Source organism: Cebidichthys violaceus, unplaced genomic scaffold, assembly GCF_023349555.1.
Source record: "Cebidichthys violaceus isolate CVI_PGR_0920_01 unplaced genomic scaffold, fCebVio1.0.p SCAF_79, whole genome shotgun sequence".
Lineage (NCBI taxonomy): Eukaryota > Metazoa > Chordata > Actinopteri > Perciformes > Stichaeidae > Cebidichthys > Cebidichthys violaceus.
The window spans coordinates 334,467-361,281 of record NW_027176963.1 but is presented as its reverse complement, the minus strand read 5'-3'; the positions used below and the strand labels follow the sequence as shown (position 1 = coordinate 361,281).

Here is a 26,815-nt window from a genome sequence, read left to right as displayed (position 1 = left end):
GTCACGTCACTCCTCTGCATTCCAAAATTGTTCATTTCCAGTCATCGGTTGCAAAAGAAAACATGGATTCCAAGATGGCGACGGCGAAATCGCCGAAGTGGATGCTTCATAACGGGAGTCCAATGGATGACGTCACGATGACTACGTCCACAGTCGATGCTTTATATGCTGCTCTATAAACACCACTGAATGGTTGACGAGCTTTAAAGATGAACCAAGAGACTTTAATATCGTTCGCAACTATTAAGATGGTTTCGTTGTTGCGGTTTACTTTACTCCCGATGCAAATGCAGTTTGTTTTTTGTTGCAAACTGGCAACTGCATGTCGTTGTGCAGCCTTGTGTTGTCCAATGACAAGTTCTTGAATCCTTTGAGACATAATGGTGTGAGAAAGTCATTTAATACGATTATACTGGGTAGAGCCGTTGTAATTAAATGAGACTTTTAATTAATCCCTAGTATAGAATTACAGCAGATTTGACTGTTACAGTAGTAAACCGGTTTTACCAACAGTAATAATGGCTCTGTTCTATTCAGCGTCCTAGTGAGCCGTGACGGTGCAACAATACCAGGACCTTGAAACTGAAGCAACTACATGGAATTCAGCCGTCAGTCGTTTTATTTACACCCAGGCTTTTTCTACTGCGACAAGCTGAAATGAGACATTTAACCTTCAGAATGTAAATACAACATGCGTCTCTTTTATTAACTTAAAGTGTGCGAATGGTACCATGTAAATTCTGAGCTGATCAAAAATGAAAGAAACCCATGTAGACAGACCGGAATCTCAGACATGTGCGCTTTATTGAGTTGTTGTGTACACAAGAGGCTTGAAGCCCCATGCGCAATCCTTTCTACACCCCCATACAAGGTAGAAGCTTTGTCTTTTGCATAATGACAAACAAACTGGACCAAGTATTGTTTAAGGCTGAAAGTACAAAAACAAAAGAGTACATAATTTACATAAGCAATACTACAGGTCTGTTGGGCAGTGGGCCCACCAGAGAAAAACCTTCATAGAGGCAAATAAGGTGGTGAACAAACACATCTGGAATGACCTACACAAACACGACAATGGACATCATGTTCCTCTCACAGTCACACCGCCTGGGACGCTCTGTACTTCCTGCAGAGTTTCTCCCCATCAGGGGGCATGGTGCCATAGCCATAGTGATGGGGGAAAATGGGAAGTGGTGTTGCGGGCTCAGCATATACCGGTGTGTTGGTGTAGGCATGTATGCAGAGCCAGTCGTTTGGGTTTGTAGCAGTGTGTGTTTCGGGGGAGTGGACTGACAAGTCTGTTTAGAAGCACTTCCTGTGGACAATGCTGGGGCCGGACTCGTCGTACTCCTGCTTGCTGATCCACATCTGCTGGAAGGTGGACAGAGAAGCCAGGATGGAGCCACCGATCCATACGGAGTACTTCCTCTCTGGGGGAGCAATGATCTGCAGGGAGCAAGATGGAAAAACAAGGTGTCAAATCAATCCGCATACGTTGGTAAAAGCGCCGACATCCTGCAAGTATTTAATTTAAACAAGCGAGAAACTTGAATGCTGAATTAACCACATTTGTCCACTGAGTGGCAGTAGAGGTAAAGAGCCTTCTAGAACATATTTTACGCTGGAAGAGGACGAGTTATACCTTGATCTTCATGGTGGTGGGTGCCAGGGCAGTGATTTCCTTCTGCATACGGTCAGCGATGCCAGGGTACATGGTGGTACCTCCAGACAGCACGGTGTTGGCGTACAGGTCCTTACGGATGTCCACGTCGCACTTCATGATGCTGTTGAAGGTGGTTTCATGGATGCCGCAAGACTCCATACCTACGAGAGGTTGTAAAGAAGAAAGTAAGTTTTTGTTCCACACTTAAAAACTATGACCTGCCCTCTATGCTTCCAAACAGATTAACTCCTATGTATTGGTTATAAAACTCAGTCCTTAAGTATATTTCAGCCAGTGTCTTGATTGAAATCTATTTCTGCCTTAAAATTAAGTTTCCCTGAATTAACCTACCAAGGAAAGAGGGCTGGAAGAGGGCCTCGGGGCAACGGAACCTCTCATTTCCAATGGTGATGACCTGTCCGTCAGGCAGCTCGTAGCTCTTCTCCAGGGATGAAGAGGAGGCAGCAGTGCCCATTTCTTGCTCAAAGTCCAGTGCAACATAACACAACTTCTCCTTAATGTCACGCACAATCTCACGCTCAGCTGCAAGACAAGAAGAGACATTTTATAGTCAGTCCCAGGTTTGTTTGTTTTTTTTCCCCTCCCCCTGCTTTAAAGATTAGTTTGTTTTGAAGTCGGTGCTTGTGTGCCAACCTGTGGTGGTGAAGCTGTAACCCCTCTCGGTCAGGATCTTCATGAGGTAGTCCGTGAGGTCTCTGCCAGCCAAGTCCAACCTGAGGATGGCGTGGGGCAGGGCGTAGCCTTCATAGATGGGCACTGTGTGGGTCACACCATCACCAGAGTCCATGACAATACCAGTGGTACGACCGGAGGCGTACAGGGACAGCACAGCCTGGATGGCCACATACATGGCAGGGGTGTTGAAGGTCTCGAACATGATCTGGAGGAGACGGGAGATGAATCGGTGAGTCAACGATACCTGAAGTAAGCTAGTATTGGTTAGTACAGAAAAGCACAGCACACTGGCCTGTTTCGTTTTGAGTATAAACACCATATGAAAACCAGTCATTACAATAACTTAGTTTAGTCAGATTGACTGTACAAGACGAGTGCAGCAACCTGCTCTGTCATCTGGCGCACCATGCAGACACCAGTGTAGTTAGATGTTCGTCATCTACTTTATCAAGTCTAAAATAAGCCTAATTTGAACACAGCAGTGACCATGCCGCAACAAAGTCATTCCTGATGCATCACAGTGCAGAGAGATAGAAACCTGAAGCATCCGCAGAGATGAAAAGATCAGCACAGGATAAAAGAAACCTGGAGATTGAAGGAGCAGGAGGAAATGGACAGATTGAGCAGAAGCTGAAATGCCAGAGCGGCAACACATTTTCTTGTTGCGGGGCCCTGCAGGCGAGTTGAGAGGGTTTCCTGTGCGAGGGGATATGTCAGTGTGTCAGCCCTTGTTACCTGGGTCATCTTTTCCCTGTTGGCCTTGGGGTTCAGGGGAGCCTCTGTGAGCAGGACTGGGTGCTCCTCAGGGGCAACTCTCAGCTCGTTGTAGAAGGTGTGATGCCAGATCTTCTCCATGTCATCCCAGTTGGTGACGATACCATGCTCAATGGGGTACTTCAGGGTCAGGATTCCCCTTTTGCTCTGTGCCTCGTCACCAACATAGCTATCTTTCTGGCCCATACCGACCATCACACCCTAGTAAAGTAAAAATCAGAAAAACTAGTTAAAATCAGGACAAAAATCAAGTTAAAATCAGGACAAAATCAACACGAATTCATGCCGAAGCTTTGTTATTTATAAGTCATGATTTATACAATATGTGGAAACTGTACCTGATGTCTGGGACGTCCAACAATGGAGGGGAACACAGCACGTGGAGCATCATCTCCTGCAAAGCCAGCTTTGCACATACCGGATCCGTTGTCAACAACGAGGGCGGCAATGTCGTCTTCCATTGTCTGGGCAGAAGAGGAGAGACAAAAAAGGCAAAGAATGTTGAACAATGATGCTCTGTGTGTGTGTGTGACAGTTGTGGGTTACATCTGGCACACAATCAACTCAGTTAAAAGCCTTGTTGTTGTGGAGACTGGACGCTGGATGTCGCAGTGGCGCAAGTCCCAGTCCTAATCCAGCCGCTGAGAAACAAAAGGCTCAGTTTCTCACTCGGTCTGGCTATGGCCATATAAGGCAAACGCGAGAGCAGCTGCGAGAGAGACTGCGGTAGCCCGGCCCGTGTGTCGTTAAACCTCAAAATGACACCGACAAGCACGGCCACTCCCTTCACCGGAACCACCACAAACTGTGGTCAAGATTTACGGTCCACAACACCGGTTACGCACGCGTCAACACAGACGTTTATTTGAACAGTTAAGGTGAATGAACTTCCACCCATCAGTCATGGCAGTCATCAGGTGTACCTCTGTGTCGTGACCGCCACTGTTACAAGCTCATGAGCATGAAAAAAATAAATAAATAAAAAATAAATAAATAAAGACAACTTCTCGCTTTAATGTCAAAGCAACAATTTGGCATTTCTACGCGCATATCTGCAATTTCTGTTAGCGTGAAGTATGCTTCATCATCCGTCTGTGTGAAGCCAGACCCAGAGACCGTGTCGAAGCCGAAGCAGATGCTTACATGTAAGCGAGAAGGTCACGCTCCCTTTTTTCTTCTCTTTTTTTTTTTTAAACGCAGTCTGATTTGTGAAAGTGATGAAGTGATGACAGCATGGGTAGCCGGGTTATTTCACACCATCCGTTAGATATAAACGACAGTATGCCAAAACATATCTGTACTTATCTCACCGTTAGTGGGGATCTCCCCTCAAACAGTAACCGTCATCAGAAACATTTAAAAGTTAATGAATGTCCAAAATTAAAAAAGTTAACTGTTCCAGCTGTTGTCTGCGTAAAGTCACGCAGACAACCTCGTCTCCTTAACCCGCCGGCTAAAACATTACGCGCACACACACACACACACACACACACACGTGCGTGCGTAATAACTGCATTTAAAACATGACAACACTTGGATCTTCGTCTTACCTGTTTGAGGGAGGGTTATCGGCTTAGAATGGCTGTGACTGCGCGCTACACTCCGGTAGGATTTAGTGTCTGAACCTGACTGCAATGGAGGCCAACAAATTGCAGGGTTTTATGAGAGCTCCCGCTGCAGCCCCTCTCCATAAAAGGAGAACTTTCCGCTTAGCGCTCTCTGATTGGTCCTTCCGCATCCACTGGGTGTGTCGCATGCAGATAACGCTCCTGCGCTCTGACAATACCGAGGAGAGACAAGCAACATGGAAACTAACCTATTTTCTATCAACTATTATTCTGGGGCCTTTCAGTGCTCAATAAAACACACTTTATATCCTTCTTCATCATTATTTATTATAATGGACGCGATGGGAATGAAACACCGGCGAGCAACAAATGACTGCTGCAAAACACGCAGCAGACTCCCTTAAAACAAGTTGAAATATTTTCTTATATGTTATTGTCTATTTAGCTGATTAGCACATTTTGATGTACTTCAGTCCACCCTATTATAGTTTCAATCCCTGGCATCATCCAGGTTCAGAAGGGGCCTGCATATTTTCTCTCAACCGCATTTGATTGATGTGTTACTATCTTCTGTTTTATATTTGTGCATTTGGAGCAAAAGTGCAGAACACAGACGAAGAAGTTCCACGATTCATCTCATTTAAGTGAAGGACATGCGGGAACGAGACAGAAGGAGATTGCACTGAAGACTGTGTTAGTGCGTTTGCAAATTCATGGCAGACACTCGTGCTTGGTAGTGCCAGGACGTGGGGTGGTTCCAGTCTCAGGGTCACTGACAGCACTGTTAACACCCTGATTAACACGTCTACCCTGACATACCAGTGTCTCACACACACATGCAGAGTAAAGTGATAGTGATACATGTGTCAAGCTTAGCTGAGGTATGTTTACAGCAAACACTTAGGAGGCTGTAGATCACTTATCTCTCGTCACTTGGACAGTTTCAGTGAGAGGAGGAGTGTGTGTGTGTGTGTGTGTGTGTGTGTGTGTGTGTGTGTGTGTGTGTGTGTGTGGGGGGGGGGGGGGGGGGGGGCAGATCAACCTTGCTTGCCTCAATGAGATGAGTAATAGACAGGTGTGTCATTTCCGGAAGATACCTGCATGTGGTTTTGAAATGAAGACCGTGAGGCCTATTATGAAACTATATTACTGAGGAATGTGACTTTGATGTGTACATATACACCTGCTCACGCACACACCAATATGTGCATAAGGCTTGCACGTCTCTAACCTGAAGTGCTCATTTATATGAATTATTATGATAACACACTTTGGACGTTGCCATGCAAAGCTCATCGTATTGACCAGAGACTTGAAGTGGGTGGGTAGGGTTGCTGTTTTAACTCAATAAGGGCACCGGACAAAGACACATAAACTTATGGTAGGAATTCTCATTGGCTCTTTGTGTTCCTAATAAGGGTATATGGTAGCCGGCTGGCCAAAGGAGACAGGAAGTGGGTTTCACAGTGCTTCACTCCTGCAGATGCACTCAGGAAGTGACCGCACAGATCCTACAAACACACACACAAACGCCCATATGTCACCAGGTACGGAGCAGCTAAGGATAACATAGAAAGGGCAAGTGAATGATCTAATCAGGGAATTGGCTTTTCAGAGTGGCATTATCCTTTTCTAGACAGACACTAAACACACACACACACACACACACACACACACACACACACACACACACACACACACACACACACACACACCAAGTATAGACCCAGGGCAGGACAACCATCCCTTTAAGAGTTCCTTTGGATGACATCCATATAAGGAGATATTGGAGCTAGTCACATGGGGGGGAAGAATGCACTGCTCAGGTCATGTGACCAGTCTGAGGAAATGAATGAATCTCCCTTTTTAAGGATGTGCATGTATATATGAGTGTGGGTGAAAGTGCATGTTGCTTTAGGTTGGATGTCTGTATCCTTCATCAGCACCCAAAGGTTAATATGTAGAAAGTGATAGATATATATAAAATAAAAAAAAAATTTAAACTTTGTGCTCACTAACTCCTCCCTGACAGATATTTCTCAATCTTTCTTCAAGACATTTCATAATTTGGTGGCGTGCGTGTCTCATGCATGCATAACAACACACACACACACACACACACACACACACACACACACACACACACGCGTGTAGACACTCCCTGCATTGCTCACTCACACAGTCAGAGAAATTCACAGGCCTGGCTCCTGGCTCTGACTAAGACCGTATATGGAAGAAGCTAGCAGGTAGCTTCTGTCCACTTTTCACTCATCCCCTATCTCTAGCTCTCTCTCTTCCTTAAACGCACATTCACTCTCTTCCTTTATTTGCCACAGTTCCTCTCGCCCCGAACCAATGACTCCTTGATTCCTCTTCCCATGACAGGGACAATAACAGGAGTGCAATGCAGTGTGCGTGTTTGCCAGTTTCACTCTGCAACAATCTTCTCCAGTCATGTATGGCATCACATTCCAGCTAAGGTTCATAAGCAGTATTGAGTGGAGGTGTGGCTTGTGTGTGTGTGTGTGTGTGTGTGTGTGTGTGTGTGTGCTGGAGTAAGACAGAGAGAGGAAGAAGGTATGTGAAATACTCTTTCAAATGTAATATTAAAAGATACAGATTTCTCGACAGAAATTCCCCTCCAAAAAACTCCAACCTGACAACTTTACTGTGATTTAGGCTCAAATACACTTCTGAATGTCTTTAACCATATTAGCCCTCGCTACCTCTCAGGTAATCAGTTGTATGCCATTTCCAAATAGTCCAAATAGAGAAGCAGCCTTTAGTTACTATGCACCACAGAGCTTGAACCATGGCCTGATCAGGCAGAAAACCTGTGTCTGGGTTCCTAACCCTCTATTGCATCGAGATGCCATATGGTTTATGTACATTTTACTCAAAGACAGTAATACAAAATCCACATTTTACTGTTTTGTTGTGAAAAAGGGGGTCTTCTACTTTGATATGACCAATAATTGATCACAGCACATGAGCCGGAAATACTGTTTTCACTTCCTTTTTCTATGGACACGTGGCACAGGTCATGATCTGAGGACTCCCAAAGTTAACTAATTGTTTAACAGTTTTGTTTGACGCAAAATTCCTTGAAAAACAAAAAAGACAAATTATCTGGGGTAAGTGAACTAAAATCAGTCTAGAAGAGATTTTTGGAAAATGAATTTGATGTCATACATTAACCATATGTGAATATGTATTGTGTTCATTCAACCTATTGGACTGTATTGACTTTCTTAATACTAAGCTGCACTGAGACCATGTTAACAACTTATTACATTTAAAAAGGGATAAAATATATATATTTTGTAAATTCAGACGTTTTGTAACTGTACCGTTCATCTGGATTATACATTACACCACTGGTGAACTTTTGAATGTGGATTTTTCAAATATTTCCATTATTTAAAGTAATAACATTACAACATATTAATAATGTTTGAGTAATAAGTCATGCAATAGAGGGCTAATACATTCTTAAAACTAGAATTTGACACGGGACCCCGAGATTAGATACAGTAATAATATGAGTCACTTCTTTTATCTCTTGTTTGTGTTTAAATGGATTATGCTGTGCTTTCTGTAAAATGATTTAATGCACTATATAAAGCATTTTAACAGCTTTTGTGTGAAAACGTGTATCTGTGCTCCACGACTAAACTGTTCTAAGTGATGACCTCAGAGTGCAAAGCGCAGTATCTTTAAAGAACTCACATTTTGAAATTGCCAAAAGCCAAAAATGTAATTTATTTTTGCCCTGAGTAAGATTTATGTTTATTAAAGCATGATATAAGACTCTGCACCATTTAGACACACTCCTTTGATCTTCTTTCTTTACAGTATATCCTACATCTCATCAGAAGGATCAGAAACAGAACCGGAACATGTAGCAAAAACCAAACAAAAAATATACACTTATGTACACATTTACACTCAGTTTTTTTTTTTTTTTTACAGTTTTCATCAACAAAACAAGAACATTTGAGGCCTAGAACGCAATAACGAGCCGCAAAATACCAGTGTCAACTTTTGATTTGATTCTTCTTTACGTGCGTCAAGCAGTCCAGCTCTTCCCCAGGTCTACCAGCTCCATGCCTTCACAGTAGGACCGTGGCCTGGACACCCTCACCTGCTTTCACAGGGAAACATAATGAAACCAGATATACATGTACAGTACATATGTATACAGATATACCGGTCAAACACTCACTGGGGGTGTCCTTTGCGAGGCCAGTTTCTGCAGAAGGGGGAAGGGAGTCCACTGAATGGGTTCCACGGGCCAGCTGCAGACAGAAAGGTCACTGGCCTTACCCGAGTCCAACACGCCATCGCCCATGCTCATCTCGCTTCCCCTCCAACCATACTGAGAGCTACAGGGAATACAGAGAGCCAAGGGATTATTTAGATTATTTACACAGGACGTTGTTTCTATATTATACGAGTTTAAGAATGTCAATACTTTCAGACAAGAAAAACTAAGGGGCACTATAAGCAGTAAAAGCTTAAGATACAGATTAGGAAAAGGAGATGAATGTAGTTTTATTCATCGATATTGGTTTTAGTGATTTATTCACTTCATTTGAACTTTTATTGGGTTTGTATTGTATTGAGCCATAGCTTGGGATACACTTTTTGTTATGTTTAATGTCACAAAATTGAATTCATTCAGTTGTTGTGTTTTATCCGTTTCTTTTATGTCTTTACTTTATTGCTTTTACTTTGCTTTCATACAACATTTACTCAATAAAGTAGGATTCAATAGTTAAAACTGTGCTTTTAAAAAAAAAAAAAAATTATATAGCAGCCAAAGATGAAAAGGGACAAGTGAGAATGAAAAACCCACAAAAAATGATCACCCAATTCAGCTCTACAGGCTTTTTTTTTTACAGCATCTTTCAGGTTATTGTTTCGGTTTTACGGCCCATAACTTTAATGTTTTGGCTTTTAGTTCAGTCTGTCCTCCTCAGCAGCGTCACAGATGCAGGCAGCTGTTTTCAGAAAATGCTCTGATAAACCACTGCCTGCCTATAGCTCTGAGCGATGGGTAGTGAGCAACATGCTGATGAACACTGAAGCATTTAGCAGCTAGAGAACCAAATATGTTTATCTGCTGCCCCCAACTGGCAGCTGTAAAAGTAAGGTTTACTGTTTTCTTTTTAAAAGGTGCATCATGTAAGATTTAGTGGCATCTAGTCCCTCCTTTTCCACGCTTTCCAAGAACAAAAGTGACCTTCAGGCAACATAAAAATGTGAAACCCTGTTGCTAGTGCCAGTTTTTGTCCTTACTGGGTGGCTGTAGAAACATTGTGGTGCAACATGGAGGACTCCATGAAGAGGACCCGCTCCCTATGTCGATGTGAAGGACTCACTCTAAGCTAACGAAAGCACAAAGTTTCTTAGTTTCAGGCGATTATACACAAATGAAAACATAATTGTGAATATCATATTCCATTTCTGCCAAAAAATCCCCATAAAACCTACACACTGGTCCTTTAAAAGTAATTATTAGGTGGGTCCAAGTTCAGTTTTTCTGTTTGTATAATTTAAGAGTGTGTGTGTGTGTGTGTGTGTGTGTGTGTGTGTGTGTGTGTGTGTGTGTGTGTGTATACCTGTGTGGGTAGATCGTATTGATGCGAGCCCCGTGGCTGGGACAGGTGGAGGCCAGCGACAGCGTGTCGTCGTGGTAACAGCAGGCGCGGTCGAGCGCCTGCAGGTGCAGTAACTCATCGGAGCGCGTAAAGGCGGGATTATCTAGCGAGTCCGCTGATCCCGCCCACGAACGCAACCAGAACCGTCCTGACAGCTCATCAAAATGGTTGAACCTGCGATAGCTGCAGACACAACGAATCATAATGTGAGGATAATCATTCACGGCACAATATTCATTGTATCTGCTTTAAATTTGATCTGGGCTTGAGTAAGAATACATATTTTTTGTACATATGTGTAAAAAGAAGACATTTTTGCCAGTTTAGAAAGTCTCACTGGATAAAAATGAACTAATGGAAGTGAACATTTAATTCAATTCAATTTGCAGAACCCAATGTCACACATTTGCCACAGAGGGCTTTACAATCTGGACCACATACAACATCCTCTTGCCTTGGACCCTTCACATCGGATAAAGAAAAACTCACTCCACAAAAAAACAGTAACGGGTCAAAAAAAAGAAAATGGAAGAACCCTCAGAGAGAGTCCAACTTTCTCTGGACAGAATTCTCTCTCTCTACTGTTCGTGAGACACTGTGGATTTACAGCTTAACTTCAGACTGAACTTTATCTGTCTGTGTCCACACCCAATATCTGAAGTTAATCTCAGCAATAGGATGAAACTACAGTGCCTCAGTCAAGGCGGATAGAACTCTTTTCTCCTGCAGTCTCACTCTGGGATTTAGGTTCAGACAACAAGTGTCTCAACATAAACGCCTTAAGAGGCTGATTCCCAATGTCTGACACACTTTTTGCAGACTTCCAGAGAGTCAGCTTGGGGAGCAGACTTCACTTTATAGACTATTTATAGTTTATAACATATGAATGTGCAAGACTTACACTTCACAGACTTGACGTGATGGCAGTGAACGTATCACGGTACGTATGACTGCAGTCCTTCAGGGGCTGTCTGCAAGTCTAGACGGTGAACATTCGGATTCAACCAGACTGACTCAACATTTTCCAAAGAGTCCACAATGCAGCCTTCATCCTAAATATGTGGTTCAGCAGCCGGACTACGACATCTAGTGGACGTTACTGTTACTACAATTAAAGTGAAGTTAAATCCATCTGTGCCAGGACACAATTTTCCGAAGGTGTCCTTTGCGTTAATGTCTCGAGTGTCACATTAATCAGAGTTGTTTGCGGTCAACTGCATTTTCATGTTTACCAAAGCTGTGTTTCTCGGGTTGTTTTAAGATCGACCAACAAGATCACACCTAGTTACAGAAACACAGTTGACCATTTCATTCATTTTCAACATATTTGTTTGTCTTGTAGCTTGAGCGCTGTGATTGTGAGTCGGTGCATACCTGCTCCGAGTCTGATCCACTTTGGCCTGGATCAGAATGGCTCGGTAGCGTCGCACTGCCACAAGGGCCAAAACGCCAATCACTGTCACCATGACGAGTAAGATGGCAAGACACGCGCCCACGAGCCGCGCTCGAGTCATCCTCACGTCACACCTCTGACCCATGTACCAGAAGTCCTCTCCCACAAGGCAGCTGCAACACAAACAAGAAGACGTTTGCGTGCACAAAACCTTCTTGGATGGAAGAGATGTAGAACTGTATGTATTAATGCGTCCGTCTGGTCCTACCGGCAAACTGGGAGCTGGCCCGGGTGGTGAGTACAGATGCCATGGTGGTGGCAGAAGTCAAAGCGGCAGACAGAAGAGCAGCTATAGTTTGAAGTGCCGGGATTAAACACACACTTGTAGCCTGCTGGACACTGCAGTAACCAGTCGCACACATCGCCCTGCAGACCTGGAGGGAAGATATGTTAAAGAATGAGGCTGCTGTTATTCTTCATTTTGAATATTGCCAACAAATCCCATGAAAAAAAAAAACAACAACATTGTGTAACACCTGAGGATTAATACACGTTTGGTGCACTGCACTAGAATTAAAATCATTGACAGTAGTCATGTTCTTCATAATGACATGTCATGCAACAGTGTGTCTCATCTATGTTTTTTTTTTTCTTTTTTCTGGACAACAATGGACATCTATGTGGCAAAGAGAAATACAAAAATTAAAACAAAGTAGCCAAAAAATATAGAATATTACCAGCATTCATCTTTAAATGTGTCTGTATGTATGTTTTCATTAGCTGAAATACCTTGATGAATTAGCAAATCAAATAATATACAAGTCTTATTTAAGTCTAATTTAGTGATTATGTCTATATGCAGAGTCGGCACAATAAGTATCCCTGTTGCCAGCAGACCATGCCTGTCAATGCACTTTGTCCAACAGCAAACATGCAGCTACAGTACTTCAGCCATTGTGAATTGTCATGTATGGCAAACACCAAAAGTGAAAGCAGTAGAGTTATATGATCACATACTGTACCACAGTAACAAGTTTAATATCAGAGTGAGCCAGACTTCATAATCAGATTTCACATAACTGGATTGTGAGTTTAACAGAGTCAATCTAACTGCGTTATGATGTTGACATGAGTCTGCCTGTAACTGGGCTAATTGAGTAAGCAGGTTAAGAATGGAATTCCCACAGAGGACTTCTGTGACAAGGGTCTGAAATATGTTAATGCCTGTTCCCTTAACGCCAGGCTCTCTTTGATGCAGTTTGAAATTCTACACAGGTTGCTTTACTCAAAAAAGGATAAAAATCTTCCCATAAATGTCACCAATTAGTGAGAAATGTGACCAAACAGAGGTAGATTTACTTCATAGCTATGCATTATGCTTGAAGTTACAAGGATTCTGGGTTGCAATAGTTTCATTCCGTTCAAAGAATTCTAAAGTCCAAATAAGACCCGATCCACTCTTGGTCATACTGGGGGGCCAATGAAAACTCTCAAAACCTACAGAGTGCACAAATCAACTCCTGTCTTATGGACTCTTTTGTGCAAATAAATGTAATCTCTTGTTCTGGAAGAAGGAAGACGAGCTGACTTTGCAATCCTGGATAACAACACTGACCAATACCTTCCATTTGGAGAGAATCCGACATATCCTCAATGATAGACTGGAGGAATCAAACCAAATATCTCCTCTATAGAGGGGACGGACAGCTAAGATGCACTATACAAGCAGTAGTCTTTATCGCCTATAGGTGGCACTGCTTAAGCTACCGGATCTGTGTCCTCCATAGTGTCCACTTTTCCGAGTTGTTTTTTGTTCGTTTGCTTGTTTTTGTCACTTTGCCTTTTTTACACACTTGTATCGTTTGTCTTTTGATATTAAAACATATAAAATGAGGCATGATATCCACTCCACTAAAGTCTGAATCACCGCTGTACACATGCTCCACAATAACAAATACTTGAAAGAATGGAATGCCCTGTCAGGTAAATGTAAAGGACAGTAAAGAGATGATCGCCTGAGACCACTATCCCACCAAGGTGCCTGAAAAGTCAAGGGTCTTTGGTCAGCTGTGCTTAGGTGGGCATCTCAAAGTGGCTTACCTCCCAGTGTGATGTTGGTGATCTTGGATGATCTGAAGCTCCTCCCCTCGCACACAGCCTGAGCAAGTCCCGTTCGTTCCAACAGCGACGCGGGTCCGGTCATGCCGAGCCACCGCAGAGCCCCGCTGGTTCTGAACTCCACCAGACTCTGCACTGCATGGCCACTAAAACGCGCAACACACCCACTCTCTGTAGCTCTCTTCACAAAACCTTCAAATGAAGGATAATGTAGTCCCATGTCTGCTGGACGTGTTAATAAGCAACTGTTTGCCAATAACAACTTGTTAGTGCGTCGAAATGTCAACGCGTTTAAAACCTGTGACTTGACTTTAATGGTAATAGATGAGAGGCACAAAATGGGGCTAAATGCAGCTTAGCTACACTTAGCTTAGTATATGTGGACTCTATAGGACTTCACCTGCTCCAGACTCCCAGCAGCCTGATGAACCCCGGGGCTTTCTGAAGGTACGGCTCCACCTGAAAGAAACGTGGAATGAGGACTTTGTAGCAGCTCCTAAATCAAACTCTATTGTATAATTGCACGGTTTGTTGGTGCTTTTCTGCATGTCAGTGTGTGTGTGTGTGTGTGTGTACGTAATCCCTCACCCAAGCAGCGGTTTCTTCCTCCAAACCAGAAGAAAAAGCCGATCTGGACTCTTCCACAACAATCTGCAGCAGCAGCTCAATTGACTCCACTGGACAAAACAGGAAAATAAATCCATTACAACAAGCCTAGATGCAAAAAAAAACTCTATTATTTAATCACACACAAATCTGTACATTACCTCTGATGACTGAAGGTTGGTCTGGCACGATGTAGAACTTGGGTGTGTGACTATTTGTGGGGCTCCAAGCGGAGGTTACAACAGAAGGTGTGAGTGCCAAACGGGTCTCCTGGCTGGGATGCGAGGTTGTCCACGATGGAGCTCCGGCTGTGGGAGTTTGTGTGGTTGTGCTGCCTGGAAACCATTGCCAAGACTCATCCTCTCTCTCAACCTCCTCTACCTCTCCTCCTCCATAATCCGATTTTGCAGTTGTGAGTGAGGGCAGAGACGTCTGTGCAGTAGTAATGTGGTTGCGGGGCTGTTTAAGCGTAACTGGGACATTCGTAGAAGACGTCAAAGGCAGGTGGTTCTGTGTATGAGGTGAGTGTGGAGATGTTTCTGAGGGCGTGGTTTCGCGGGCGACGGGTGGTGTGTGGGCAGCGAATTCAGTGGTAGAGGAGGGCAACGAAAGGGGTGTGTGAGATAAATGTGAACCACCAGGCGATGGAGTGTGTGTTTGCGGGGTGTATGGAGGTGCTGATGAGGGTATGGACGTACTGGACGACGAAGGAGGAACAGGAGTCGGTGAATTTGTGGGCGAGCTGTCATGTGACAGTGTGTAAGTGGGACGCAGCGTGAACGTTTCAGTGGTTGTTTCTGAGGGAGCTGAGGTCTGGACTACATCTCCCATCGTCAAAGGTGTAGAAGAAGAACCCGTGAAACTCAAAGTCCTGTCGTCAACTTCGGTGATGCCAAGCGAGGAGGACACGGTGTCGGCAAAACGTTTGTGTGTACTCTGCGATGCCGTGTGCGTCTCGTCTTTGCTCGTCCGTGTGAACGGGGAGGACGTGTCAGGAGGTGACGAGCGCGCAAGGCCCTCTGTGCTTTCTGGAGAGCTTCTTTGACTCTGTGTGGAGGAAGTGAAAGTGTGAAGGATCTCACGTTTGTCAGAGGACTCGAACGCAGCAGTTTGACTGGTGACCTCTGACGGAGCTGATGCCGATGAGTCACTTCCACTCGTGTTTGGATGAAACGAAGCAGCCTCCACGGCGCCTACGGCGGTTTCAAGCTCTGCGATGTGGGCGGCGGACGAATGAGTGCCGCTGGAGGCCTGCGAGGATGATGGTGACGGCGCAGTGGGTTCAATATCAGTGTGCGAGGATTTTAGAGGATCGGAGGTGACGGCGGAGGTCAGATCCGAGTTAAGTCTGTCTGTGCTTCGCTGGTTCCTCCAGGAATGAGGGAGTTCCTCTCCAGAAGCCCCGCCAACGGCTCCATCGCGTGGGATTAGGACGGTGTCACTCTCCCAGGTTGTCCTGGAAGTTGAAGCAGAGTTGAGGGGTGGGACTCTGGAGCTGGAGCGAGCTTGTGTGTTTGTAGATAGCTTGGATGTCTGAGTGGCTGTATATTTGTGAATATATGTGCCAAGCAAGGTGTTGGAGCTAATGGCTGTCGCATGTGTCAATGCAATCTGGGTTTGAGGGAGCTCGTTGCTTGATTTTTTCCCTGTGTGCGACGGTTGAAACGCCGAGTCTGTAGGCTGAAAATAGGGGCGTGCTCTCTCTCTGGCAGACATTTTTCCATCGGCGAGGTGAGCAGCTCCAGATGTATCCGCTCCATTGTTAGGTTCTTCCTCAGGAAGAGGGAGAGTTTCCCTATCAGCTCTCCCAGCCACAGTGAGTCCCTGCCGGGGTGAGGTGGGGTGCAGCGGCCCCTGGTCCTGAGAGGAGGGACTAGACGCAGACTGAGGCCCGGAGCTCAACTCCAGACCTTCAGAGAGGCGACCCCTGAACCCGTCTGCCCCCTGAACCACGTCTCGACCAACAGGAGCGCCGCTCGTAAAGCTGGTTCCTGTCCGTGACCAACGCAGGAGGTCTTGGTCTGAACGTGGGCTGGTCGGGTCATCCGAGGAATTCCTCTCATCTTCCTGGACTGGATGACCAAAACAAACGCAAAAAAAAAAAACAGTGAGGGAGAGGGTGAGGAGAGACAAGAGTGGAAATCACAACAACATAACATATCACACCACAGCGAGTGTGATAAGAACTTTCCGACGGACTGAAAGCACAGTTTGAACAATACATTTCCACAGTTTCACATAGTACAGCCTAAGTAACCATAATATTATTCTACTGTAATCAAAACCTTATTGAGACAAATAAATAAGCAGCTATTTTCGACAATTGGATCATACTCTCGTGATCAGGGTGCAGGAAAGTGGAGCCATCCTGACTCAATAAGTCAAACTAGATAATTGAGTAATGGTTTCTCACCGTAATAGGACAGCTGAATTTCATTTGAGGGGCGTCCTGCTCCTGTCCAAGTGAAGGTGGCTTTGTTTCCGTCACAGTGGGAGAGCAGAGCGGTCCCCCCGCTCTCCAGGACCCGATCTCCCTCGTTCAAAACACAGCGCACTACTACGCTTGAACCGCCGTCCAACCGCACTACCTTTAAAAGGACCGGCGGACCCAGAGGAACACCTATCGTCCAGGTGCAAACTGAAACCGTCGGGGTTCTGTCAGACTGGTGGTTCATGGGGTCGAGTGTGTTGCTGGTGTCAGTAAAAAGTCCAGGTAAAGTGAGATTGATGAGACCAGCAGGCTGTTTGTCCAGGCTGACATCTCCACCGCAGTGGTGGTGCAGCAAGGCCAGTGATTTATCTGAGGAAGGAGAAGACGCTGGTGAAAAAAAGAGGGCATCAATCTCCTGAAATCTGTGCGATGTTGCAGTGAAAACTGATTTACTAATAAGACATTTTTATGGACAATTATTGTGTCCAGTTCAACCAAAGATAATCCTCCGTCTCTGATTGTTTTCAAGCATGAAAATGTAAAAGCAAAAAAACAGAAAATTAGAGGAAAAAACAAACTTAATAATAATTCACAGATCGTCCCCCCCCCCCTTTGTTTCTTATCTCTTGAATAATCTGATGACCCCCGTTATTTGGATCAGGGCTTGAAGCAGGTTACACGACTCAACTCTACAGAAACCTACCAACCTCGTTTGTATTGACAGAAGAGCAGCACTGTTGTGACTTCATTTAAAAAGTAGCTGAAAACGAAACAGAAGTTTCAGCTAAAAGAAAATGCAAAGCTCACAACAAAGAGGAGTGGGCTTCATAACAAGAGAGCGGTTTACAGCAGAGGTCCTTACCTGTTGTGATAATAAAAAGCAACAGGCAGGCGTGGAGCTGCATTTCCAATCCTGAGACATTTCAGTGTCGGAGACCTTATTAATCCCGAATCCATATACAGATCGCTCAGATTTACGGTATCTGTTATGATGAGAGACGAGCGAACCGCGCAGAGCGAATCATGATCTCCAGTTTTCCTGCGAGCGGAGCAGAAACAGAGACGCGTCAGAAACTTTCCTTCTCCATCATTTCCTTCTAACGGAAACCGCCGTGGTGTCAGGGGGCACGGCGCCGCACGGTCACCCAAATGAGTTGCACGTGTGTCGGACGCTGTGTCTCGTAATGTGGGACGGACAGGAGGTTTTATATGCGCCCCCGGGCTGTTCCGCGCGCCAGTTTGTTTGATTCAAACGACGTTTCCAAAGATGAGAGGAAGGAATCCAGTGGTCGCCGCAGGAGCTGGTTTTTACACACATGCTTAAACGCAACACAGGAAACCTTTACCACAGGAGGCATGGAGACATGACAGGGCGGGGGCAGTTTATTAGCTCTTTTACATTTACACCCCACTGTGTGTCCGACGGGGAGGGTTGGAAACCAGTGCCCGGTAGCAAGATGGCTTCATTACCACTCATCAGACATGAAGATGAATGATAGAGCTGGAGCCTATTATTATTGTTTGAGCTTGTGGCCACATTGGGGCAGAATAACACCAAAAACAAGCTGACAAACTTTAAATTAAAGGCAGGGTTGGTAATCTTCTTCTAAAATGTTTTTGATATTTTTGTTTAAAATCTTATTACATCCTGACAGCAATCAATGAATCAAACGCTCTGACAAAAAAAAAGAAAAAAATATCTGGTATCTGTGGCTGTAGTAGGACTGCGATAAGCATTTCAATGAATGGACGGGCTACCTGTCTGTTTACCTGTCTGCCTGCAGGCCTATAGAGATACGAAGTCCCGCCCTTTCCTGTTAACCACTGACCAATGGCGAGAGACAAATAATTATTTCCTGCCGTTTAAATTGTGCCATGAATTACACATGTTTGTCAATTTAAAAGATACATTTGCAAAAGAGAAAAATTAGCATTTTGTTGTAAAACTGTTTAAGACTGGGAATAAATGTAATTAGAAAGACTACACACCCAGAACTTGCGTAATTTACATCTCTCTCTGAAGCTACAATGCCTGCGTGTTTCTTACACGTTCTTTTGCTTGCCGGCTGATAAAAAGAGTCGCTGCATAAAACACATCGGATAAGATACTGGTACATTTGTGCATGGATATAGCCAAGTTACCAAGCTAGCTAGCAAGCCAAGGTAACGGCCTTGTTGTTTCTTGCATTGTGCAAGACAAGAGATGTAGTTCACCGATTGGTTTCACGCAAAACTAAATGATATTACAACAAATCTATGACGAACTGCAACTTTCTTGACTTGCTATATTATCTTTTAAATTGACAGTAGGCCGAATGAATCACGGTCTGGTACGCTGCAGCCACTGCCAAGGACGAGCCCAGCGTATCTTTCACTCTAATGACAGGGTGATTGACTGCAATATACTGTACATATATATGTATACATACAGTCAGGTCCATAAGTATTTGGACTGTGACACAACTTTTATAATTTTGCTTATTTACACAACCCCAATGGATTTGAAACTAATCAGTCAATATGTGGTTGAAGTGTAGACCTTTCATTTCAGGGTTAGGGTTGAATTGTGTAATTCTGTTCTAGATAAACACCAAAACAAGAGACTTATAAAAAGATATTTTTATTGATGCAGGAAAAACTCGGAATAATGACGGTGTTACAGGTCATCTGAACTTTGATGCTGTTAAAAGCTGCAGAGTTGATTATTAAAACCTGGAAGTTTTCAACTGTGCCATCTTTGTCTTTGCATATCCTAAGGGAGAGGAAACATGCACTTTTCAAAGTGGATTATGACAACAAATGATTGTTTCTTACTGGATATCTGCAAAGGATAAACTTAAATCAATGCTAAATGTAGAGAACTCAATAACAGCACTTTCTCAAACTGCAGGGGTCCGCAATGTATTGGGTGTATGTATGTAAAACTATTTTAAACATCTTATGAATTGTTTTTCCAAAACGAGATCGAGGATCTGTTCCGGCACACATACAGTAGAAATGGAAAAGGTTACAGGAAAACATACAGCAAATGGTCCTTTTTGAAGACATGCACATACAAAAACAAGCTTTTACAGACGCATTTTTCCAAACGTCGCGCATCGTGTGAAACTGTTTCCACGGGAGGAATCACTTCAACAGAGTCACAGGCACTCATGTTTTTATATAACGGCATTGCCGGGGTTAATAAAAGCTTTGAGGTCTCACAGGAATAATCTGCGATACTCCTTGATGTTCAGTGTGATTAAATTATTCATACATGTCCAATAGCGCTTGGAACTAAATGATCCCATCAAACTCTTGTTTATTGGGTGGTGTGGATCATTAAAATAAATCAGGTCAGGTTGGGTTGGACTGTGTGTGTGTGTGTGTGTGTGTGTGTGTGTGTGTGTGTGTGTGTGTGTGTGTGTGTGTGTGTGTGTGTGTGTGTGTGTAGACTTGAGAGGAAAGTAAAGTATGTGGCTTCTTCCTGTCAACCAGTACGTAGGATGATGTGGACTCCAGATTCAGTAAAAACAGGGCCGCTCATGTCTCCCACTTTCAGAGCAAAGGAGGCATCTTCAAAAGGCTTCTGCATTTGACCTGAAACATAAACAGATATATTAAGTTAAAGTAATACATTCTTTTAACCACATTCAAATGAAAACTCACACATGGACATGTTGTAAATTATCATCTGTGACCCGTGTGTACATCAATACTTGCATTTAGTCACACTTCCATTGATTACATGCAATTATTTCTTTGTTAAAGTACATTCGGTTTTACTTTCAACTGTGGGCGTGTCACTGAGGCACGGCCAGTGCGTGATGATTAAGTTGCAAGCTTGTCAAATATTGACAGAAATGAAATGAAAGTAAAACAAACGTCAAAATGAAACCTTAAATAATAAAACTAACTACAAGTACCATGTAGTCCCACCTCTGCCAACCAGTCATGTTGCAGTTTACATCCATGCCTTTCCAATACATCACCATTTTATCCTATTAGACATTTGTGTGATATTGTCATAAATAGCCTATGAATTAGTTGCTATAATTTGTTGCTGATTACTACACGTTCACCAGAGTGATCCTAAAAACACACTGTGCTGCACCTCTCCTTTATTACATATGAATTTTAAAAAAGCCTAACCAGGTGCTGGAGCTGCAAGTTAGCTTCAGACAAAAAAGAAAAATAAACGTAATGTGTATATAGCGATATACACATTACGTTTATTTTTCTCATCCAGCAATGTTAGTCTGTGTTGTCCTGCTAATTAAACCAACATATTACAACACACACACACACACACACACACACACACACACACACACACACACACACACACACACACACACACACACACACAGCAACCCTTGAGGTATATGTACAACTCTTCTGGGTTTGTGTATTTCTGAATAGGAGTGCCCTTGCGTCAGTAGATTGCGGTGTATACATGTGTATGTACGTACGTACCTTTGCCAAATAATCCCAGATCTCCACCATTCTTAGCTGAGCTGCAGTCGCTGAACTGAGAAGCCAGGGACTCAAACTTCTCCTCTCCAGACTTGATATCTTCTATATACTCTGCACAGAACAGAGGGGGAAAAAAAAGAACAACTTTAACATGTTGATCAGACGTGATCGACCCCCCCCTCCTCCTCCTCCTCCAATGCCTTACGTACTCTGAATGAGCTCCAGGGCCTCGTCTTTAGTTCGTGTGATATTTTGTTCTCGCCAAGAAGATGGACGACGTGACTGATTGTGCTTCACCAGGAGGTGAGAGCAGCGTACCTGAAAAAACAAAAACCACAAACCGATCAGTGTCAAGAACCAATAAGACTGGTATGAATAAGTCACTACCACCATCTAACACGACAGAGATGAGATAAACATAACTAATGGCTTTAATATTGCTAATAAAGTCTGAGTGCTTGCACTTCCGGTTCCCTCGTCTCAAAGTAAACGGGTTTCTTGAATGGGTTTTTGGTTAGAAACCTGAAATAAGTCGTTCATTCAGCAAACTTTTTTTTTCAAGTTAATGGCTAACTAGAAAGTGACAAACCCACCAAACCTTCATTGAAGTTCTAATTCACAGGCCACACTGACATTTTCCTGGCAAACCAAATGTTGTTGTGCAATACTTTTCTAAATATTTACACTAGTACTAGTTACTAGTTACAATTTATAATCCCGTGTCACAATACAATAACTAATAGTTGGATTAAAAACCACCCTGTCCTCACGCTTGTGTCTGAACTAAGGTGTTACATGGGACTGAAACCACAGAATGCAACCAGCAGGTTGTTGTAGTGCTCTGGCTCTAGTCTTAAGGGCTGCAATCATTTCTACAAACCACTAGATGTCACTGTTTCAAATCCAATAATCCAAAGCGTTACTTCTTTTTGGCAGGAAGCCCAAATCTTCATAAAGCCTCGTCCACCCATCACTAATTTCAGTCGTCACTAAACTAGTTCAGTCTTGTTTTTATGCCGTCTTGTAAAACACTTTGTAACTGTCATTTTGAAAAGTGCTCTATAATAAAAGTGTTTTGTTATTATAGTAATAAATACATTTAAAATATTACACATAACAACCTTCTCTGGCTCTCCACGGCCATCTCCCACCGGACGTTCCCACTGGCTGGCGTTGGTGATGTGGTTGAAGTAGTAGACTTTCCCTGCAGGACAAAGAGTGAGAGTCAATAAAGATGCATTCAATTACTTCTAATACGAATGAAGGCAGCAGAACAAGCTGCAGACACAACATGTAACGTTACATTACATTACATTACAGTCATTTAGCAGACGCTTTTATCCAAAGCGACTTACAATAAGTGCATTCAACATTGGTAATCAAAAGAACTACTAGTCACTAGTAACGGTGCTCAATATGAAATTCTGAACATATCGCCTCAACATGGCAACATAAAGACATCGCTGTCCTGCGAGAACCACATATCTCTAAAAAGTCAACTTTTCATTAGCTCAGAAAAACTGGTTTCAGCTTTGTAACGATGCATTTTCCAGCGGATCCAAAATGGGGTTTAAATAGTTTATTTAGCTGGAAAATTCATTGTCGCAAAAACTGAGAGCAGGGCTGTTTTTCTGAGCTCATGAAAAATAGAGATAGGTTGTTCTCACTGGGCTGCAACTGTCTACAAACATATGATGATCTCATAGAATATGATGCATTGCTGAAAATGAAACTAGCCAACAATACAGTTAAAATGAACACGGCTTAAACATCTACAGCAGTAGAATGCAACATATAACATTAATGCAGCAATTAATATAAAACCATTATAAAGTAAAAGCACTGACAGGGACCATTTTACTGCTTCAATGAGTACTTTTACTTTTCAAACTTAATGTAGATTTTAAGATGAAGATACACCCTTATTGATCCCCAGCAGGAAACATGTTGTTGTTGCAGCAGGACAAGGACAGAAATAAATGCTAGGAGGTACATCGAATAAGAATTTGACAGTGGTGTAATTAATGTGTGCATTCATATAATTGAGTACAGTGCAAAAGTCACTGTAACATATTAACATACTATTATGTAATATGGTTCATTATGATATAGTATGGGATATATGAAACAAAGTATAAGGTGCATCATTGTAGTAAAAAAAAAAAAAAGGCACTACATTGACATAGTAGACCTGTGTAGTATTTGCTCACAATACTTTAAAATGTAATAGTTTAAGTAAGATTTTGAATGCAGGAATTGTATTTGTAGTCTGGGTCTGTATACTTCTTCCCACACTGTTGTGCTGCAGCCTACGGACCAAAGCCGAGTGGGAGACAAGTAAACCATAAAATATTCATGTTTTAATGGAATTGCAGTCTACTAAGCTTCTTTTTTTTTAGCCTCCCAACATAAATATGTAAAAACTGCTGAGGCTCGTGCAGTGCAGGTGAGGCACTGGAGCAGAATGACGTCATGCAGAGGGCCCTGCAGCAGCAGCAGCAGCCAAGGTTTAATGGATCAGCTCTGGCGCGATCATGAAGTAACACTCCCAAATAACAGCCAAACGACACATTTAGCAAAACACACCTATGAGACAGAGTTACCCATCACTTGTTTCAGCACATTCGCATCAAAGTTAAAGTCTCATCTGCTTCGTTTCAACACTAAACCACGATGCTGGGTCTGCTAGCTCGTAAGCTAAATCCATAACGGTACATATTGCCATTTAGCTTAGCTAGCTAGCACATTTAGCTTCTCGAGGCTTCCGTTTCATTACCTGAACTGCGGCTCATTCTTTTTTCCCATCCACCAGGTAACTTCTCCTCGTCTGCCATTATTTCTTTCTGCAGCAGCGTTTACAAATTCAATTTCAATGAAGCTACCGTGTGTGTGTGTTGGGCTGCAGCTAAGCAAAGTACGACAGTTAGCAACGTGTTTACGGTAAGAGTTGTTTTCAGAATCAGGTCCCGCCTTTTTACTGTCCTATCATAGGCTAATAGGGGCTGTCAATCACCAGTGTGCCCATTTGATTGGCCGAGAGGCTTATACACAAAACAAATCAGCTTTACGGACGAAGAATAGTCCACAGACAACCATCTAAAGGCAATATTTGTTATTCTGGTGTGAATTTCCAGGTAGGAATGTCACATTTAAGCTAATTTAACACACTGTCATTGACATTTTAAAGACCGAATGTTGGTTTTCTTGCGTGCTTTGTAACATAAATATAATATATGCTAATATAACGTTAGCGTGTTGTGAGCTCTAGCTAGCTGGTGTTAGCTAACGCCTAACAAAATAACCTGACTTATTTAAACAGATTTCACAATTCAGGCTGTGCTTCTCTCGTGTGGCCACATGGCTGTAGCTTCCAACTAGCTAATTGTACGAACACCATTGTCCTAAGTTGTATGGGGAATTGTTTTGGAGTGACTCAGCATTCACACATGTTCATGCTAATCAACTATCTTCGTTTCCTCTTTGGCTGACAGACACTGAAAATGATCGAGGTGGTTTGCAACGATCGCCTGGGCAAGAAAGTCCGGGTAAAGTGCAAGTATCCTTCTCTGAAACTGTGGAGTTACTCCTGAATAATGCGTCCTGCCACACGTGTTATCCCCGGGCCCACGTACAGCTAACGTGGAGTTAGCTGCACTTGATTACAGAGATGCATCCTAAGGCCTCCTGTCAACAATGCTCAAAATAAAAAGGAAAAAATTAGACTCTAAAGAAGTCATCAAATAGTGCAGAAGTTACATGATACAATATAACCAATACATATTTGTGGTAGACTGGTGTGCAGTAATTGCAAAGTGAATTAATTGCAATTGTCTTGAAGTCCTTAACTTCAAGCAAAATGAGAGCGCTCTGTAATTCAAGACAACTTCCTCCAAGATCAGCAAAAATATCCAACTGCTTTTGAAGAACCAAGTAAGGCTAGATGACATCATGTTTACCTGGGTTAGTTAAACCACGTTTTTAATTATTTTTTTTTGGTGCCATCACATTGCTACTTTCTTAACCGCCATGTTTCAGCTCTGAAGACACTATTGGAGATCTGAAGAAGCTCATTGCTGCTCAGACAGGAACACGTTTTGACAAGATTGTACTAAAGAAATGGTAAGTTGCTTGTACTGGAATACTGATCACAACAAGTGTTTCTGTGGCTGTCTTTCAATAGCAGTTGATTGTTCCTCCTCTGTGCCCACAGGTATACCATATTCAAGGACCACGTGTCTCTGGGCGACTGTATCCTTTAACCTTTAAAGAGTCGTTGCAGCTGCCTCTAAATTATTTGCATGAGTAGATCCCATTACCACTGATTTGGATGAACCTCATCTTCATAATAATACTTGGAAGTTGCATGTTTTGAATTACTTTTTGAGGTTATTTTAGCTTTGATGAAATATTTATTGCAGACACATTAACAAAGTCTACATTGTGATATCGTGGATGTCAGCAGTAATAATGTATTTCTAAATGATCTAAAACAAATTCTCATCTGAAAACAGAAGAAGCATTTCATCATATTAATGGTAGCAAACTTTTACCAAGCAGAACTATTTTTATCCTGATCTGTTGTACTTAACCACAACATCTGCAGATGAGATCCATGATGGGATGAACCTGGAGCTGTACTACCAGTAGACCAGAGGAGGACCACAGGTCGATGCCACAGATGACCCTAAATGGGATTGGTCGCAGAACACCACCATGATCATCAGAGAGAGTATCTACATAGACATTGGTCTCAGTTTTAGCGTATGATTTTAATTTTTTTTTGCCCGGAAATTGTGTGAAAGAGATGTTGTGCAGTTTTTGTTTTGATATTTTGGAATTAAAGCGGATATTTACCTACTAACAAGGCTGAGTGCTGGTCATTGCTGTCCTGTAATCTTGGCTGTAAACTCTTGTATGACTACAATGTAATTTTAAAAGCATATCATTTAAAATGTTCATACATTTTACTGGTTGCAGAGATCACCGCACTAATTCTTTCTAGATTTGGAGAAGATTGCCAGTGTGAAAATTGTTTAAACTTTTCTAAACCACAAAAATAACATGACCTAAGCAGAAGTATCAACATGACTGTGTACTTTTGGTCTCACTGGCATAAAGTATAGTTTGTTCAAACTTGATGTATGTTACATGAGAATTACAATTATTTGCTACTTTTTTTTATTTATGCTTACACTATATTTCAAAGATGGAAATATTATACTTTTTACTCTACATGTATCTGACAGCTGGAGTTGCATATTACTTTACAGGTTAAGATTTTTCATGCAAAAGATCTAATCTATTTATAAAACATATGTTATTTTATGTTTTATAAACCGGTGTGTAAAGTACCCAGCTGTATATAAAGCTGTTAGAAAGTGCAACACTGAAATCCTGCATACACATTAATGCATCTAATTATACAGTGCATAAAACAATATATGTATT

The 26,815-nt window shown here is 42.7% G+C and overlaps 4 protein-coding genes across 6 annotated transcripts; 1 reads left to right on the top strand and 3 right to left on the bottom strand.

Moving 5' to 3' along the window:
• Positions 1 to 785: 785 nt before the first annotated feature.
• actb1 (actin, beta 1) lies at positions 786 to 4,793 on the bottom strand. The gene is made up of 7 exons (XM_068737429.1): positions 4,684 to 4,793; positions 3,472 to 3,597; positions 3,095 to 3,334; positions 2,318 to 2,564; positions 2,015 to 2,206; positions 1,643 to 1,824; positions 786 to 1,446 (listed from the first exon to the last, which is right to left on the bottom strand). Exons 2-7 carry the CDS (start codon positions 3,592 to 3,594, stop codon positions 1,303 to 1,305), a joined length of 1,128 nt encoding a protein of 375 aa, XP_068593530.1. The 5' UTR covers positions 3,595 to 3,597; positions 4,684 to 4,793; the 3' UTR covers positions 786 to 1,302.
• A 3,638-nt stretch (positions 4,794 to 8,431) lies between these two features.
• On the bottom strand, positions 8,432 to 18,050 carry si:ch211-14k19.8 (serine-rich adhesin for platelets). Of its 3 annotated transcripts, none has more exons than XM_068737450.1 (11): positions 17,775 to 18,050; positions 16,895 to 17,299; positions 14,643 to 16,553; positions 14,464 to 14,552; positions 14,276 to 14,334; positions 13,858 to 14,021; positions 12,026 to 12,191; positions 11,739 to 11,930; positions 10,326 to 10,547; positions 8,927 to 9,086; positions 8,432 to 8,848 (listed from the first exon to the last, which is right to left on the bottom strand). In XM_068737450.1, exons 1-11 carry the CDS (start codon positions 17,815 to 17,817, stop codon positions 8,771 to 8,773), a joined length of 3,489 nt encoding a protein of 1,162 aa, XP_068593551.1. In that variant the 5' UTR covers positions 17,818 to 18,050; the 3' UTR covers positions 8,432 to 8,770. The 3 variants fall into 3 exon arrangements, with proteins under 3 accessions (XP_068593551.1, XP_068593553.1, XP_068593552.1); XM_068737452.1 differs by having other exon boundaries at positions 16,895 to 17,281; XM_068737451.1 differs by having other exon boundaries at positions 8,432 to 8,845; positions 17,775 to 18,046.
• Positions 18,051 to 19,516: 1,466 nt separating this feature from the next.
• pin1 (peptidylprolyl cis/trans isomerase, NIMA-interacting 1) lies at positions 19,517 to 24,300 on the bottom strand. Its single transcript, XM_068737462.1, has 5 exons — positions 24,144 to 24,300; positions 22,489 to 22,571; positions 21,577 to 21,685; positions 21,368 to 21,478; positions 19,517 to 20,491 (listed from the first exon to the last, which is right to left on the bottom strand). Exons 1-5 carry the CDS (start codon positions 24,199 to 24,201, stop codon positions 20,382 to 20,384), a joined length of 471 nt encoding a protein of 156 aa, XP_068593563.1. The 5' UTR covers positions 24,202 to 24,300; the 3' UTR covers positions 19,517 to 20,381.
• A 106-nt stretch (positions 24,301 to 24,406) lies between these two features.
• ubl5 (ubiquitin like 5) lies at positions 24,407 to 26,231 on the top strand. Its single transcript, XM_068737425.1, has 5 exons — positions 24,407 to 24,501; positions 24,859 to 24,923; positions 25,403 to 25,486; positions 25,578 to 25,615; positions 25,971 to 26,231. The coding sequence occupies exons 2-5, from the start codon at positions 24,868 to 24,870 to the stop codon at positions 26,012 to 26,014; spliced, it is 222 nt and encodes a 73-aa protein (XP_068593526.1). The 5' UTR covers positions 24,407 to 24,501; positions 24,859 to 24,867; the 3' UTR covers positions 26,015 to 26,231.
• Positions 26,232 to 26,815: the final 584 nt, after the last annotated feature.